This window comes from Ptiloglossa arizonensis, chromosome 8 (genome assembly GCF_051014685.1).
Source record: "Ptiloglossa arizonensis isolate GNS036 chromosome 8, iyPtiAriz1_principal, whole genome shotgun sequence".
Classification (NCBI taxonomy): Eukaryota; Metazoa; Arthropoda; class Insecta; order Hymenoptera; family Colletidae; genus Ptiloglossa; species Ptiloglossa arizonensis.
The window spans coordinates 16,310,302-16,327,857 of record NC_135055.1 but is presented as its reverse complement, the minus strand read 5'-3'; the positions used below and the strand labels follow the sequence as shown (position 1 = coordinate 16,327,857).

General features: G+C 41.8%; 1 protein-coding gene across 4 annotated transcripts in view; it reads left to right on the top strand.

Annotated features, from left to right (window-relative positions):
* Window positions 1–17,553, top strand: part of LOC143150556 (RNA-binding protein fusilli-like) — a 33,693-nt gene extending 16,140 nt beyond the window's left edge. The window contains exons 4-12 of one of the 4 annotated variants that reach the window (XR_012993101.1): window positions 631–720; window positions 3,087–3,141; window positions 3,228–3,338; window positions 3,815–4,085; window positions 4,175–4,390; window positions 4,490–4,717; window positions 4,806–5,007; window positions 11,271–12,203; window positions 12,782–13,025. Coding sequence is in view for 3 of the 4 variants with exons in the window: in XM_076318928.1 (XP_076175043.1) it covers window positions 631–720; window positions 3,087–3,141; window positions 3,228–3,338; window positions 3,815–4,085; window positions 4,175–4,390; window positions 4,490–4,717; window positions 4,806–5,672 (1,838 nt within the window). In the remaining variant the exon portion in view is untranslated. The other 3 variants (XM_076318929.1, XM_076318930.1, XM_076318928.1) reach the window with 3 other exon arrangements.
* Window positions 17,554–17,556: the final 3 nt, after the last annotated feature.

Here is a 17,556-nt window from a genome sequence, read left to right as displayed (position 1 = left end):
GTTGATATTGCATCGACGCTAGATATTGTCTTGAATGTAAAAAAGAAAAATTATACGAAATCGAAATGTACACGACATCAATATCAATCGAATGACTTAAGAAAGTCCCACTAAGTGGCCAACGCAGTCTTATCACGCGCGGAACACGGTTTAAAGGTCAACCTGGTGGAGATATTGGTAACAGCCTGACGACCAAACGAGATATACGGATAATTATGCGCGTAACAAGTTTGTTCGATTTCTCGACATTTCAGCTATTCATCCTGTACTCGTGGATGCTGTTCCTTTATATTTACTCTGCATTGTATACATTTCTATGTATATTTTATTGGCACGATAAGCGTATAATTTATCACTTTTTCATTGATCGTACGAGAAATATTAATACGAATCCATGCCACTTTTGTTCAAAGAAAATTAATTTTCAAAGACAAAAGTTGTAAATCTCGTTTTAATAAAGCAGAATAAATTATAAATATTTTCAACGATAGGTCTGACAATATTTGCATTCGTTTGATATCCCAATATATTATACTTATACATCGCTTATGTAAATATAATGTTTTATTTCGTCATGATGCGGAATTAGTGATTTTACACAAAAATTTATCCTTGACTGGTGGTAATCAGATTTTGGTCTACCATCCGATACAGAAAACGAGTATCACGTGAAAGAGATACAGGATATGGTCAGCGTAATACAAAGAATGGTCAAAGATGGTAAGTCGTTTAGTCCATGGATTTTCCTTTCGGTTGAAATGTAAAATATGTAATACAAAATTTATATCTAATCTACTCTTACGGCCGATAACGACAGTTTTTTGTAATTAACGAGCAAGTCTGAAGCACCAAAAGAAGTGGCCTTTATTTCTCAATACAATTAAGGTTCATGTACGATATTTCTATCTTTCGTAGACTTAACACAATTAATGAACGTAGGATTTCAATTCGTTTCAATTTATTGGGTTATATCGATATCTTATTAAACGCAGTTCAAACCCTAATCGCGATCGTTCCAAGTCCCGATTACACGATAACATTGAAGTACCTGTGTAGATACAGACTTCCAAATTAATCCTGTCTTATTCCCAATTTCGTTTCAACTGGCACGTGGCTGGACTATGAATCTTTTCTTTTTCATCCATAACACCCAAGGCCGCAAGACTTTCAAGGCAACAGTTTTCGTAGAAGTTCTTTCCATAATATATCATATTCCAAAAAAGAGAAAAATCGTTAAGTAAACTCTAGTATTTTGCGTGGTAGGAATCCTTCGTAATATTTTGAAACTTTTATTGATTCGCACTAGTATAATTGATTTTTCACCGACTTTTAAAATAACTTTACAATTTATCAAATACTTAAAGTTCAATGCCCGTTACGAAATACGCAAATGGTGTCGTAGTAATACCAATATAATAGGAATTAATTCTTTATTACGATGTATTGGTAGTATTGATATTGTATAATATATTTTTCAAGTTCAAGTTCGAGAAAGATGTCTTTTAAACGATAGAAAATAAATAGATCGTTTCAGTTCCGAGTTTGATGCATTAGAATTCAAATTTTTCATCTCGTATTGAAACATTTTTATTTCAAACGATACCTAACTCCGCTTACGTTGCACGCGAACGAAGAAAGGCTAGCGCAGGCGAATGCAAAGGAGACAAAATGACAGAATAAGAGAACGGAACGAAAAGGGAGAGAGGGAGAGAATAGTATGTGTCTCAGGTCCGTGCATTGGTCCCTTCTGCGTGTTCATGGTTTATGAACGCGGGTCAAGCTGTGTAATGTTATAAGCAGTGACGGCCATAATATACTCCTTATCACAGTGATACTCAACTCACGATAATTTTAACTTTTAATACACCGTACGCGTGCGTGCCAGTGTGTCAATGCGTGCGCGCGTTCGACAAACGTTCGTTGCTTTTTGTCGGGCACGTATGTCTCTTTGTCGTTGAAAACAAGTGGCAACGTTTTACCATTTGATTACATTTTACTCGATGATTTGAAAATATTTTCATTAACTTCGGTCCGTGGAAATTTTTCGAAAGATGTGTTGACACGTTGCACTGAGTAGGCAAATTATTAAATGCAAGAATTTTGCTCGAGCGCAAGAAATCAGAGACAAACCACCGGTGTATGGTTACAAAAGAAATACGTAAGCGTCGTAAGCAATAGAGTTCTGGGGATCGAAACGATCACACATTTTTCGCGGGAGAATTGATTCGCATGGAAATTACGGGGGAAAGAAAGTTATTTTGAAAAAACTTTAAAATGAAGGAAAATTCATCCGGACGATGAGTCATTGTAGAATAGCCTGATCATTGTCATATTCGTGGACATTTACGTCGGAAGTTTGCTAAACTTTCTCTTGACAGAAAATCTGCATTGCAATGAATGTGTTGACCAGAAGGAAGCGAGGTTACCCATTGCAAATCTACCACCTCGCTTGACCCTCTTTGAAGGTCGTCACAAGTCTGAGAGAATTTCACTTTTTAGACCGCCTCCTCCCTCACGTCAACGAATCAGAACGAAATGCTAGATACTACTGAACTTCTTCATAACCAATGGCAAAAGATTCTTTCTTTTGTTACAAACGAAAACCGCCCGAAGGCTCAGATTTACATCAACGACGTAACGGTACACTCGAAACAATTTTTGTTCTCATAGTTTTTTAGTATGAGAGGTAGGTCACAAATTTAAAAAGTTGTTATATTGTAATTGTTGCAAGAATTAAAATTTGCGAAGAATTCATCGCATTAATTATTTGCTTTGAATGTATTCGCGATAGAGGCAAAGTATTTTGAATACGTATTCAAACTTATTACTTTTAATTTAAATTTTGATAAATAAATTATTAAGGAACAACGACTAATTAAGATCTTCGTGAATTGTATCGTAATCAATTTTTTAGATCGATGTGAATTATATTCATAGTTGGGACATGGACGACGTTGATCCATGAGGTTAATCGCGATCGTATCTTTTTTTTTTTACTGTTTATAGTATTATGGAAATATTGTCAGTCATCGGTATGCTAAATACATTTGAATTAATGCTCTCAATTGTCGTATTTTTTATTACAGGTCACATCTTCAAAACTCCTGAAGTAATTAACATTATTTTAGAACCTGGTATATGGTAAGTTATGTTTGTTATTTTTCTGTTTTAGTATTATTATTGCTTCTAGAATTTATTTACCAATTCTACATAATGTTCTTTCTTAGCTCAAAAGATGAAGAAGTTGACAATGGCTGTGTAGTAAGAGCACGAGGTCTTCCTTGGCAGTCGTCTGACCAGGACATAGCAAAATTTTTTCGTGGCCTAAATGTTGCCAAGTAAGTGAAACTTCCACATATGGGCATTAAATTAAATAAGATTGTGTAAAATAAGTTGTAATAATTAATATGGTCTTTGTATACAAGCCACTTGGATCCATGTAAAAAAGGTAAACATTCTTATCTGATGCATAGATAGATTTATATTGCTAATACAGATGTGAAATTCTGTTGGATGAACGTGCAAGTTTAGTTAACATGCAAGTAGTTGTGTTTACTTTATATGAGATACTAAACATGTCTTAAAAACATTTACTTGTTTGTGTTTTACTCATGGAGTGATAAGTATTATCTGGGGTCATGAATTTTATACGCCACATAATTTTGTCAATAATTCTCAAGATCGTTGTGGTTGTAACATACGTAATGCAATTTTAGTTACTTATCTGGTATTTAATGATTAACAAAATTATATATATTGTATACTACTTTCTATTATGTCACAATTTTAGTTGAAAAAAATGTGTGTTTTTCAGGGGTGGTGTAGCTCTGTGTTTAAGTCCTATGGGAAGACGTAACGGAGAAGCATTGGTACGATTTGTTAATAAAGAACACAGAGACATGGCGTTAAAAAGACATAAACATCATATGGGTGGACGATACATAGAAGTTTACAAAGCTTCTGGAGAGGACTTTGTCAGCGTTGCTGGAGGAACAAGTGGAGAGGCTCATGCATTTTTGTCACGGGGAGCTCAAGTCATTGTTAGAATGAGAGGCTTGCCATATGACTGTGTCGCTAAACAAGTGGTGAGTATTATAATAACAAAAAGTGTTCACTTTATACATTCCATTGTGTATTTCTGGTTTCATTTTAATCGTGCATTATTTTTTTACAGCTGGACTTCTTTCTATCGGGCCAAAAGCCCTGTCATGTGTTAGACGGGGAAGATGGAGTCCTGTTTGTTAAGAAACCAGATGGTAGAGCAACTGGAGACGCTTTCGTTCTTTTTGCAAAAGAAGAAGACGCCGTAAAGGCTTTGAGCAAGCACAGAGACTGTATTGGTTGTCGGTATATCGAACTTTTTCGTAGTACAATTGCCGAGGTGCAACAGGTGCGTGAGCGTGCAAACAATGCGGGTACAAAGGTAGCGAACGAAAGTTGAAGTGGAAATAGACGGAATTCATTTACATATCGATTTTGCGATTCACAGGTCTTGAATAGGGCGATTGACCCGAAACAGGTCGTACTCCCGACGCCACCTATACCACAGCTGCCTCCGATACTTCCACAACATATAATCACGTCCGGAACGCGCAAAGATTGCGTCCGATTGCGTGGTCTTCCATACGAAGCTCTCGTCGAGCATATTCTCGAATTTATGGGCGAGCATTCTAAGAATATCGTCTACCAAGGTGTTCACATGGTTTACAACGCTCAAGTAAGTGTACCAGGTTCATTCTACTCGACACTCGCTGTTCAACGAGTTCGTGCGATCGGGTAACTCACCCGCGATCATTTTCATTCAGGGTCAGCCTTCCGGGGAGGCATTTATTCAAATGGACAGCGAAAGTTCGGCGTTCGCGTGTGCGTCGCAACGACATCATCGGTACATGATATACGGCAAGAAGCAACGATACATCGAAGTGTTCCAGTGCAGCGGGGACGATATGAATCTGGTATTGACAGGTGCGGTAACTCAACCGTCAACCAAGGCTCTGCTATCACCCGGTACGTTGACCACACAAAATCCCGCAACTTTGACACATCCGCCTCCGCCGACGCCGGTACCGGTACAGGTACCGACGGCGCAACCTCCCCTCTGGGACATTCACGCGTTAGTGCAGGCTCAAGCCCAAGCACAGGCGCAGGCTCAAGCGCAGGCTCAAGCTCAAGCTCAAGCGCAGGCAATCCGTAATCAAGACTTTTGGCTGATGGCCTTAGCATCCAATCCACCGCCCACATCCACCACTCCTGCATCCCCGACCTCGGCCGCGACCAAAACGCTCGCTCTACCTGGACCAAATCCGCAACATCAGATCCCCGCCTATGCAATGGCACCTCCAGCGGCAGCCGCGGCCGCAGCGGCTGCCGCAGCGCTTCACGCTCAACAACCAGCACCGGCGCCCTTCTTACTCTTCAACGTTCCTTCTCGTATCCCGATTCTACGGGCACCGGCGCCCCATAGCCTGTTGACACCCATCGTCCAGGCCGCGCCCATAAACCCAGCCGCCATAATGGGACTGAAACGAACTTGGGAATCCGCTTTCCCGCCTGACGCATCAAGTACGGTCGCGAAACGCGCCACGTGGCACACACAAGCGGCTGCGTTCGCCCAAGCTCCGACCGCGGCACCCGGCTTGCCTTATCCTGCTCAATTTTATCCTCAAATTTGATGGATCGAGCTGTGCCGGTGTCAATCACGGCGGTTAGAAACGGAACCGAATCGATCGTGAATCCTCGTTCAACGCGCGCTCTGTTTCACCTCCATCGCGTACTTTCCCGACAACGTTGGGCAGAACAACGCCGTGTTCAATTTGCGACGACAATCGTTCGTTGTCGTCCTTCATAACTTCCTCCGTGGCTCTTACAACGAAAGATTGACACGTTTTTTTTTTTTTTTTTTTTTCTCTCCATGTGCGAGGCGCGGACGAATTCACTCCGGTCGCGCATCGTTATCGCGCAAGATGTGTGTTGTATTATTAAGATGTATGATTCATTTTTTTCACGAGTATACATGATACATAATTCTATTCACTATGGTTATTTGCAGACATTCCGCATGATACTTTGTGCAAGCCACCTCCTCCGCCCCCTGCCCACGCTCCTTTTTGTATCGGTGTTACGGTGACCGTTATTTAGAGGTCCTTGGTCCTTGGACCCCCATTTTATCCGACTAGAGTATACATACAACCTTTTCTCAGACCCGTTTCTTTCCCCATTTTGATACTTATATTGAGCAACAGTACTTAGAGTGTTTTACGTGTTACTATATATATATATATATATTTTTTTTTTTATATACCTAACGTACGCGTTTTTTTCCCCCCAACCTGATGGCCGCGTTGTTCTTTAAACGGTGTATCGTTGTAACGTGATCGTGTGTATCCTCTTTTTTCCGTTGTGTGAACTCTGGTAATTTACGCGTAAGATCGTATCATGTTACACGCAATGTGCAAATTAAAGTGCCTTAACGCGAACCGCGAACAAGGACCGTTCGATTTAGGTTTTCTTTTTTGGAGATTTCGCGATTTATATGCATATGTAAATATATACATATAAATTTATATGTTATATATACAAATATCTAAGTACAGACGCAAACATATACATATATACATATATATACATACATACATATATATATATATGTATATATATAAATATATAAGAATGATTTATATATTTTGCTAGAAATATTTTTATTAGTGAATAAGTAATGGACATTCCATCCAATGTTATCGATTTTTTAAGCTCTGATCTTTTGGAGGGTAGCTCCACCTTCGCGCGGCATCTACTTTCACGCGCGTCGGTAAACGAAAAAAAAAGAAAGAAAAGTCCTTCCTTCAATACCCCCCGTTCCCCTTCCGGTTACGTCGCAGTTTCGCTCAAACTTTGCACTGTGATGCGCGAGAGCTTCTCTGAGCCAAACCTGGTCCGACGTGACCGACAAGTCCCACGACGAAGTTCACAGATCCATTTTCTAGCCCCCTCGCCACATTCCCAAACAGACGCGTAAAGCCTGCATAGTACTCGTCTGTGTCGCATTGAAAGTCACGGGGAGTACTCGAGCTCGAGACAGGAAATTGGAACAGTATGTTTCGAACGTGTTATTATTGTTTTTACACGAACATTCTCCGGTAGCGCAAGTACGTTTCATCCAATTGGACAGTTTGTGTCAACGTTACAGGGACTTGGTGAACGATAACGAACCACGGAGGCGTGTAGCCATTTTCGAGCGGGTACCAAATTTCGAGAGATAGAGTAGTGACCGAGTTAACGACTCGAGTCGTTTGATCCGATCCAATGAACGTACCGGATAGAGATCTATTTATTTCGACTGGCGTACACACCGTGTCCAAAACTTCGTAAGATCCTCCTATGGTGTATCGTTACCCAGGTCCCCGTAACTCGTAATTGTTAATTTGGTGTCGGCAGTGTTCACCGTTTCGACGCTCTTCCACGGTTTAATATTTTTGTGATAACGTAGTTGGTGGATAGTAATTGTTGGAGAAGAGGCGTGCCGAGAGTCCGGTATTTCCGTCAACGCGGAATGTTCGCCGCGTACGTGTGAACGACGATCGTCGTGTATACTGCCATGCCTATAAAAAAGTTTTCACGGTCCCGCGCGATCACGAAGTTCGCTTCACCGTTTGTTCCGACTATCTCTGCGCGGTTTTGTTCGGTACGCTCGACCTCGGTGTGATCGCGAAGAAAAAAAAAACAATAGAAATTTCTTCTTGCCACGTGTGTTTCCTTTCCGTCTACCTATACACGTATACACATATATATATATAAATATTTTTTTCTTTTTTTTTCTTTTTTCTTTTTCCTCGCGCAACGCAATAACGAAACGAATCTAAACACGGAAACGCACTATGATCGTTGTCGCCTCGAAAGTATAAAGTCCACGGGTATAGAAATGACTGGTTTGCATGTCGTGGTTTGTGGAGGGACGTGCATACCTGCAAGTACCTGTAATAATCTTTCTTCGTTAGCTATCGTTCACGAGCAGAAGGTTACGTAACGCGTCAATTTCGTTTTTCCTCTAGCGCGTAACTACGTTTATTACATATTGGTCGTATATTTTTTCTGCCGCTCCCCCGTCCCCGCCCCCGTTCCTTCCCACAAGAAGTTGTTACTACTTCGTTCCCTCCTCTTAACTGACATTCCTTACCCGATCTGCCGACATACACACAACGCTCGTAACAATTTTCTCGTACTTTTTACGTGTAATCCTACATAATCTCGCACAAGCCTCTCTCTGTTTGACAGGATGCGGTAGCGTATTACATAGAATCGAGTAGTAGTACTTTTGGTATACCTAGTCCTGTTTTGTCGTTACAAATTGTTGTGCAAAGTGTGCGCGCGTGCACGAATACATTTCGCGTTCTCCGTTCGATGGCGGAAAAGTACACTGGACTTCCGACAACTCGAGAAGAAACGCGGAACGCTCGCGGCGCGATTAAGTTATTTTTTTTTTTAGCGACGAACTGGTCGCTCCGGGCCGTGCGGCGGACGCCTATGCGCGTCGAGCGTACGCGCACGATAGAACGGAGCCCACGGAGTTCCGCACGAGCGGTCGAGTCGCAGTATCGAATTTTTCTCGGTCCGTTGCAGAACGCTCGTACGATCCTCGATGATTGTTCGCTGTACTTTGCCGCCCGTTAGCGTCGTAGAAACGACACACGCACTGCTCAAACCACGAAGAGAGTACTTCGGTATCCGGGATACTTGCGCGCGCACTTTGCACACCAATCTCACACAGATGTAACTCGAGAATCCGGGTATTGCCTGCCGATATATATATTTACGTCGGGATTATGCTTCCTGAGTCGGCTTCACCCTAGCATTAATAGACATCCTAGAAATTAGATTTCGCGAGGCGACGCGAAACGGAGGGCAACGAACTCGAGGTTTGTTTTAACTTTCGGAGCTGTCTTTTTCTTTTTCTTTTTTTTTCCCTTGAACAAACGCGCATCCGAACGGGACGAAAGATTTTCGAGAATTTCCGTTTCGCGTCGTCTCCTTGGGGGCGCATCTTGGTGTGTTTTTTTTGAAAACGTAAAATAAATGTATCGGTCGAGAGCGTCGGGACGTTCGCTCCGGTTCAACGAGAATCCGCTCGGTGGGACCCTCGATCGACGATCGAGTATCGTCGATGTTAATTTTGGCCGATGGTTAGGGGTACAGGTTCACGGTTCTCGGCGCGAGTCACTTCGCGACGCGCTCGACCCTCGCGCAGACTCCTTTATTAGAATTTACCATTACCATCGATGATTGCGGTCTGTACGGTACGTAAGATGCGCCTTCTCGATGAACGAGACACGCGTGCATTTAACGGACGACTTTATGCGTCGGTAGACCAAGCGATCGAGGAATCGACCGGTTCCCGGTAACGCCTCGAAAGATGCTCGCCGGTCGAGCCTCGAAACTTTCTCGCTCGTGAACAGCACCGAGCGCGCGATCTTTCGGGACCGGAACGAAAGTCGATTTCTGAAACGGAATCGGCGCCGAAACCTCGAAAGTTGTTCATCGTCGAGCAGCGGACAGTTTTCGAAGCAGTACCGGTACTTTTGGTCTAACGATGCGTAACAAAAGACAGAGCTTCGCCTTTCGATCGTTCGTTCCTCATCTTAGAGACGCTTAACGTATCGGCGCATAATGTCATTCAAATGTGTATTACCTGCCGTTAGCTTTCGCTGGGCACTCACACGAGCCGTATTATACACGTATCCACAGGCTACTGAGGGAGAGAAAGGAAGGAAGGGAGAGAGAGAGAGTGAGAGAAAGAGAGAAAGAGAACGAAAGCGAGAGAAAGAGTGAGAACGAAAGAGAGAGAAAGAGTGAATGATAGGGTGCGAAAGGATAAAAAAAGAGAACGTGTGATAAGAGAGTAGCATTTATAGACACTATCGTCCTCCGTACTAACTCCAAAAAAGCTCGTCATATTAAAGCCGTGGCATTTCCCATTGCGTTGAATGTGTTGTCTGGTTAATTGTGAATCGCTAACCTGGTGACTGACAGTGTCGTCCCTTTGCAAATTTACATTTAACTCATTGTCGTCGGTACTGGTTATTGTCAGTACGTACGTTTGTCGCTATTATTCAGAGGCTGACTAAGTGACGGCGCGTTTTTATGTTAACTAATTAGACTTCAATAGGGGCCTTCGGATAGAGAAACAAGAGACAGACTCTCGCTCAGCTCTGGAATCCTTTTTAGAATTCTTTCGAGCGGGGACGCTCGTTATACGGCGATCGAGACGGTGTACCGCGTGCGGTGAACGCCCATCGGCGTTCGTCGAGCGCACTCGATGAACACGACTGCTCGATTCCCGCACGAGCGGTTCCGATTTTGGCGTCGAAAGGGTCAACTTCTCGAACAACCGCCCGATCGATCGGTTTCTTGAAATCGACTCGGTCGGATCGACGTATGTAACGATTCGCGGCTGGAACGGTTCACGAGATGAGCAAGGGTCTTCAGATATATCGTAAAACAGAACAGACCCGCGAGTTCACGGCCGATCGTGATTGTCCTGGCGAAAGTTAGTTAAATCGCGCGGTAACGAAAACGGGACGATTTCAGTTCTGTGCGACAACTTTCCTGCATCTTTTTTTTTTCTATTTTTTTTTTTTCTATTTTGCTCTCTTTTCGTTACGGCAGGACGTCTTTTTCCGATTGCGTTTTATCTACTGGGATATATAGGACACTCACGCATACAATAATACACACGCCACACAAATACACACACACATACATACATTCACACAAATCGAAGTATATACTGATCTTTTTTTACCCCTTGTATACACTTTTTTTCTGTATATCGACGATTATATCGATGGTGAACGATCATGTTTAATAAATGTGCCTTGTGGACATACATATCTTTTTGCTTGCCGGGTTGGTGGACTCTTACCCTGATTATATTACCCTCGCCTGGTGGTGGTAATTTTCGTGGTACGGGTAATATCGTCGTTCGAAGTGTAACTTTAATTCTGTTTTTTTTTATTTATTTATTTTTTCCCTCCTTTCTTTTTTTCTCAATAGGAACAAGGATGGAAATTTTTGTTTTCTCTTCTTTTTTTTTCCCTTTTTCTTTTTCGTTGCAATAAAGTTGTTCCCGCGCCTCGAACGGAATCCGTTAGCGGGTTCGAGAAACGCTTCGTAGCGCGATTTATCGCGGGGGATCTCCCGTTCTCATGGATGTCTGTGAAAATTACGACCACCGTACCCTGTTACGTTCTATACATTTTTTTTCACTGGGCTCGCAGGTATCTTTGGTGTCTACAGATCAAGTTGGAGATTTCTGTGTCGTAACTCTTGCCTCCCTCTCTCTCACTCTCTGTTTATTTGCTCTCGCTCACATAATAGGTACTCTCTTTTACTCTCTCGGACTCTCTGTCTCTCTTTGTTGCTCTAGCTGTCTCTCCCGCTCTCTTGCCATTTTTGAGAAAATTTTTTTTTTTTCTTAATCGTACCACCTCCTCCAATTGTTGCGTCGATCCATCCCCTCCGTCTTTTCTCACCTTTCCAAAGAACGGTCACGGTCACGTTTCTTCAAGTGCGTAACTATTCTTTTGTCGACATTAACCCGAACCATTGGTACACTGTGATCTAATTTACGACAAGCCTGTGATTATATGTATATCTGTATACTTTTATTCTCACAAAACTCAACGAAATTATGTTCAGCTTTTCTACCATTTTTTTTTTCTTTTTATATATATATTAATTTAATGTGACCGGTACTCCTTAAATTCTCCTCAAATTGCCTTCTAATTGAAAAATTCCAATGTTTGCAAATGCCTCGATGTGATACGTATCCACGCTGAAGCGTTTTTGTTACCCGGATCGTGTAACGACAAGTATTTTCGATCGAATTGAAATCTGACGAATATTAATTTCGTAATTATTGAATGTCCCGATTTTCTTCCTTTATTTCATCGAGGATCGTACGCAAAAAGGCTTTTTAATACGCCACGGAGGAGAGAGGGGAGAGAAAGAGCGAGTGAGAAAGGTCTGAGAGAGGGAAGCAAGAAGAGAGGGGGAGAGTCTGAGTGAATTTTGGTGATTTGGCAGAGGTGGGCGAAATCGCAAGTTGGTGCTACATATATATAAAACATACGTATATATCGTGTTACAATGGTGCAGTGTCGATTGCTGTTTGGTAGCGGGATCTACAATACTAACTTCTGTGCTTCCAGGTAGGCCAAGTCCAAATCATTATTCCTTTGGATGACGTGCTTTTATACGGTCCGAGCGAGTCTGCGCGAACCACGAATAGCGAACGAACAAATAGAACGAAGAGTGGCACCGGATTGCATTCCGTGAAAAAGGAAGAGACAATTCGCACGGACCGTAGAAAATCGTCAAATTAATCGTGAAATCGTGCAGGTTGCGGGAACGAACGCGCGTAAAAAAAAATGAAAACATATGCGACAGAATGTTGAAATCAGAATCACCGATCTTTTTTTTTGTTTTTTTTTTTTTTTTTTGTTTTTATTTTTCTGTTACACAGGAGACAAGAAGTACATTTTTTGTATCACATTTCTGCACGATGTCATCGACCACGAATCGTGGTGTGGTTACATAGTTGGGCACTCTTCTTATGTTTGTACATACATAGAATCTCTGGGTGTTATCAGATCTTATTATAATTTTTTTTTTTATATTTTTGTCGGGAGTCTATTAATCCACGAGCAAGTAAATCTCACTGTGAAAGAAAAAATTTTTTTAATACGCGCTACGGGCATACATATATATACGTACACATATATTTCAGGCTCGTATTGTGATACGAAACGTGTGATCGGTACGAAGTAAAGCAACGATCAGAATCGTCGGAAGGGATTTCACGTTCATTGTTCGTGGTGACCGTTTGATGAATCTTGAAGTTCCTCGTCGACTTGAGGAGGGAGAGGAACTTTCGTATCGTTATTATCGATCGTTTCGTCCTTTTTCGCTAGTGTTGTACAATCAATCGGATAAACTCGATCGAACGTTGATTGTCTTCCTTCTTGTTATTCCCTCTAGGAGGCACGATGTTGCCACCACCACCGGTCGCGATATTCCCACCAGCAGCTGCGATGCTACCGCGTGGACCACCACAGTTTGCGGCGCCTTATCCGCCTCCGATTTTTTACTGGCCCTATCCCTCGCCACCGGTCAGCCCAACTAATTATTATAACCCGGCGAACGTTGGTGGTATCGCAGCGATTCCTCAACAAGCAGCATTGGTAAGTATGTTCTGCCTTTGTTTCATATTATCAGTAAGAGAGATTCTTAATCCTCGAGTTGGTAAAACGATGACGAAATGTGATAATTCTTTTAAAAAGAAACGTTATTTTATCTCCGGATTCGTAACGCTCGGTTACCTTCGCTATCGTTCGTGTTTCTGGAAAAGTGAATCAAATTTTTCACTCGTTAATTCTTCGTTATATTTTCACGATAGTGTCACCAATGGATCGGCGAGGTTCTCCCGATGAAAATAAGTCCAAACACGGCCATATTCGAGACTCTTTTTTCCAACCACGAATTAAGAATCATCCTGTACTCTGTGTCGATGAGATTAAATAATTGGAACGTAATCGCGTTTGCAGTTAACCCCGGCAGAGTGTCTGCAACTCACACCTGGAGCGACGGTACCTACAGCGACCACACCAACTGCAGAACCACGGATCGACACTTTCCTTCCGCGAATGGAACTGGAGAAGCGCGTACCTGTTCCTGCACCTCCGCAAGCGGAATGCAGTCCGTTCGTCGAAGTTTTCATGGTTTGATGATCATGTCCACGAATTCGTCCGGCGATCTGCTTCTAAGCGCCTGGTCTCGTTGTTGATATTCGACAGAGTCGAGTCAAGCGCGTAAACCATAGCCTCGCACGACAGAAACTTAACGTTACGTCTTTCCTGCTCTTTGCATAAGATCGTTCATCGTACGGTACGCGTACGGTCGAGAGAGACCTCGTCAACAGCTCCCGTACCGAATGGAATAGAACCGCGGCCATTAACGAGGCCTCGAGCCGGAGATAACCAAGCGCGACATGATTTACTATCCTCATTTTCGAAGAAAGCTTCCCCGTAAATCTAACGTGTCACCAGGTGTCACGTTTCTTTCTAGTCTAGAGACAGATGCAAGTCGTCGTAGCATAGCGCAGTGACGTCGTTTCTTTCTCGTCGTTCGTTTCAGTCGCCCTGAAACAGTACGCGCGCGGCGCGTTCTCTATTCTCCTGATCCTCGTTATTTCCGTGCCTCCCCTATTCTACGTTGTTCCCAACCCTCTTCTTCCTCTGCTCCTCCCTCCTTCTGTCTGCAATTTTTCAAATCCATTTCTCGCTCCGCGTTCGTGCGACGGAGCTTCACACGGCTCATTCCGGGAGCAAAAACTGGACCGGTAATTAAACAATTATCCGGTCACCTTGATATCGGTAATAATACATAGGTTTTAGAAGTAATTGACGTCGTTCCGTGTTGGCTCGCTAAACGTAACGATCGCGACGCGCGGCTCTGTACTCGGGACGACAATAATTAGTTCATCTGACACGCGACAGCTAGCTTTTAATTTGTACAAACGTATAACTTTGCAACGTTTCGTTCCGAGCAGCCGCGCCGTGGCGTCGCGATCGAACTCGCCGGACTACGTTGTCTCTTTTCTCGACATGACCGCATGAGCAGTCGTCGTCGTCGTCGTTGTTGACACGAATTAACGCGCGATGGCGCTTTTATCGTAGGAGTTTTACTTAATTTAATTTAAAGTTTTAATATGAAATTTAATATATACCCTATCGTTGTTTGGACGATACGTTTATTATCGTCGATTCGCTATACGTTTCAATACATTGTGCGACAATGTAAATAATTATTATTCGATCGTGGAGCGTCGTCTGACGTTGGCTTCCGGATCATCGGTTTGCTTGAATCGCTGTGGGAGGCTACGAATCGCGTGACCCAATACACCGTGATTCTTCGCGTCGAGACACGCCGCTTAACAGCAAACATTACGAACGTCTTCCGTTAGTATGTTACTCCTTCGAGCCAATTTTTATCGTCGATTTATACATAGGATTGATTTCATATATATGTGTCCAGGACACACATATGTGATCGAGGTTCTTGCAGAGTGACAATTACACGACTTCTGGGGTGTTCAATAGTTTGAGGTATAACCAAAAAGGGACGGTCTAACGTGCAGACATGTCGAAATCAAAGTCTCGTACAAACAAATTCTATTCCATATTTTCGATTTGTTCTTGCACGATAAATTACCCGTTTTGATCGTACCATATATTATTGAACACTTTGTACAAGTTAATAAGAGATGCGTTGTTTACAGTTAGTAAACTTTCAGGTCAAGAGTGTGGACGCCAGAGATGAACTGATCGCTCAATCGCGTAATTAGTTCGTATGTATTTATGAAACAGTTCTTTTCTCGAGCGTTTGTTCACGCATGATTTCTCGATTTTACTTTCCCCCCACTCAGCTATTTACTCTCTTTAACCCCCCACCCCGCTCTCCCTTTTTAAAGTACATTTCCAATTTTTCGTAGCTAATTTTGAACTGTGTGGTACACCTGATTAAACGAAACTCGTATAAAACATCGACGAAACGTGTGTGTTCATACACGAGCATATAGCTGTCGCTAGCGTTTCTATACCGAGCGTGGAGGGGGTCGGGAAAGAAGTGAATTACAGATACTTCGTATAAAAATCGAGTCAAGGACATTTTTCTCCAATATTTTGGAAATCATGTTTCCCTCTCGCTGTTCCTGTTCCTGCTAACGGCGCTCGTGTACAAAAAAGGTGCAATTTTAGATGTAAAGAAAGAGTGGCGCTTGAAAAGCCAGGGTCGTTCTATATTAATAGAAATTAAGAATTATTTCCGGTAAAATACTTTATAATTCTCGCGATGCGATCATTATATATATAATATATATATATATAATATGTGCAAATTATACGAATAATAGATATACGTATACGTCCTTTACGAATATTATTACAGCTAGGTTTCGACATGAGCTTGGAATAATCGATAATCGATGTTATGAGTGTAGTTATAATTGCCAAAAAGTTCAGCGTACGTTTCGATCTAAAAGTGTACAAGTAATATCGTATGTTTCTACTTTCATTTAAATGAATGTAGTTTCTCGTATAAGCAAGGCATAACACCGAGAGAGAAAGGTTATTACACTGAGCGAAATAGGTAATACGCGGGTTGATCGATAACTATCGAGACATTTAGAATATCACGACCATCGAACTCTCAATTCAAACGTACCTGAAGTTGTTTCATCGAACGTACGCGCTAGAAACCGTTACTGACACGCGATTTGTTATATTTTGTCCAGCGATTCTTGTCGATGAAGTGCAATGAAATGTGATGAGGTGATTCAAAAAGTACGAGTGCTCCGAGTTGATGTTAACTCTCGTAAGTAGACGAGTTCGTTCGTTTCTTTAAGTTTTTTTTTTTATGATAAGTACGTTAAAGTGTAAGCGCAACAGTGCTTCGGATTAACGAGTACAACGAACAAATCATATTCGTTGGTCCTGTTTCTCGTTACCGTACCTGCTGTCTCGCACAATCGGTGCAATAATTTCTCTTCCCCTTTCGTTTTTGTTGTAATGTACGTAATAGGGATCAAATGAATGAGCTTTCCATACTGCAGGATATTAAACGAAGCAATACTTTTATTGTTCGTACCACATGAAATAATATTTCAAACTTATTCGTAGAAACGTATTGTTTGTGATCGATATTTCCAGAAAAAAATACTGTATTAGTGACAAGGATTATTCAAATAGTATTATTCCAGTTCTTTTTTTTTTGGAAGGAGTATCAATATCTCTCTAACTTTACGAGATTTTCTTCCATGCAATATATTCCATAGTTCCTTCCCTAGGATAAATAACATAGTAACTTTCATCAGGAACTTCCGGTTTTATAGTTGTAGTTCCTGGTTATACGTTCTACGAGGATAGTTCCTAACCAACGATGTTCTTCTAATCATCAGAACAGTTTCTTGCGTTAGATTTTCTTATACATTGAAATTTATGAAAAGCTAATAATATGGCGTAAGAAAATTCAATTTTCGACCAATTTATGCGTACCTTTTGTTCCGTAACTTAGGAAAAGTCTGGAGTAAAATATTTGGATAATCCTTGCAAATTGAACTAAATCCTTCCATTGCTGAGAGGTATCTGGCAAATCGATCTCAGCATGACTCTCCTATTGTGTTTAACAGAAAATTGTATATATATTTGCAATCCTACTTCTATAAGATTTCAACATGTTTAGATGGGGGAAAAACTCGCGTCTAGAAGGCGCGAAACGAGCAGAGCCGTTTTATTTGTACGTGAGCCACGTCGCGAGCACACAGAGAGCTTTATTAAAAAAAAAAACGAAAAAAAAACTTTCGTCTACTGTGAGCATAAGCGAATAATCGCTGTCGATTGATCGTTTCTGCGGTCTTAGAAAACGGCTACGACGAATAGTAATCTGATTCCGATATTTAAGAATGTTATTAACGATATTAATATATTCGATATTGTTTTAAAATAG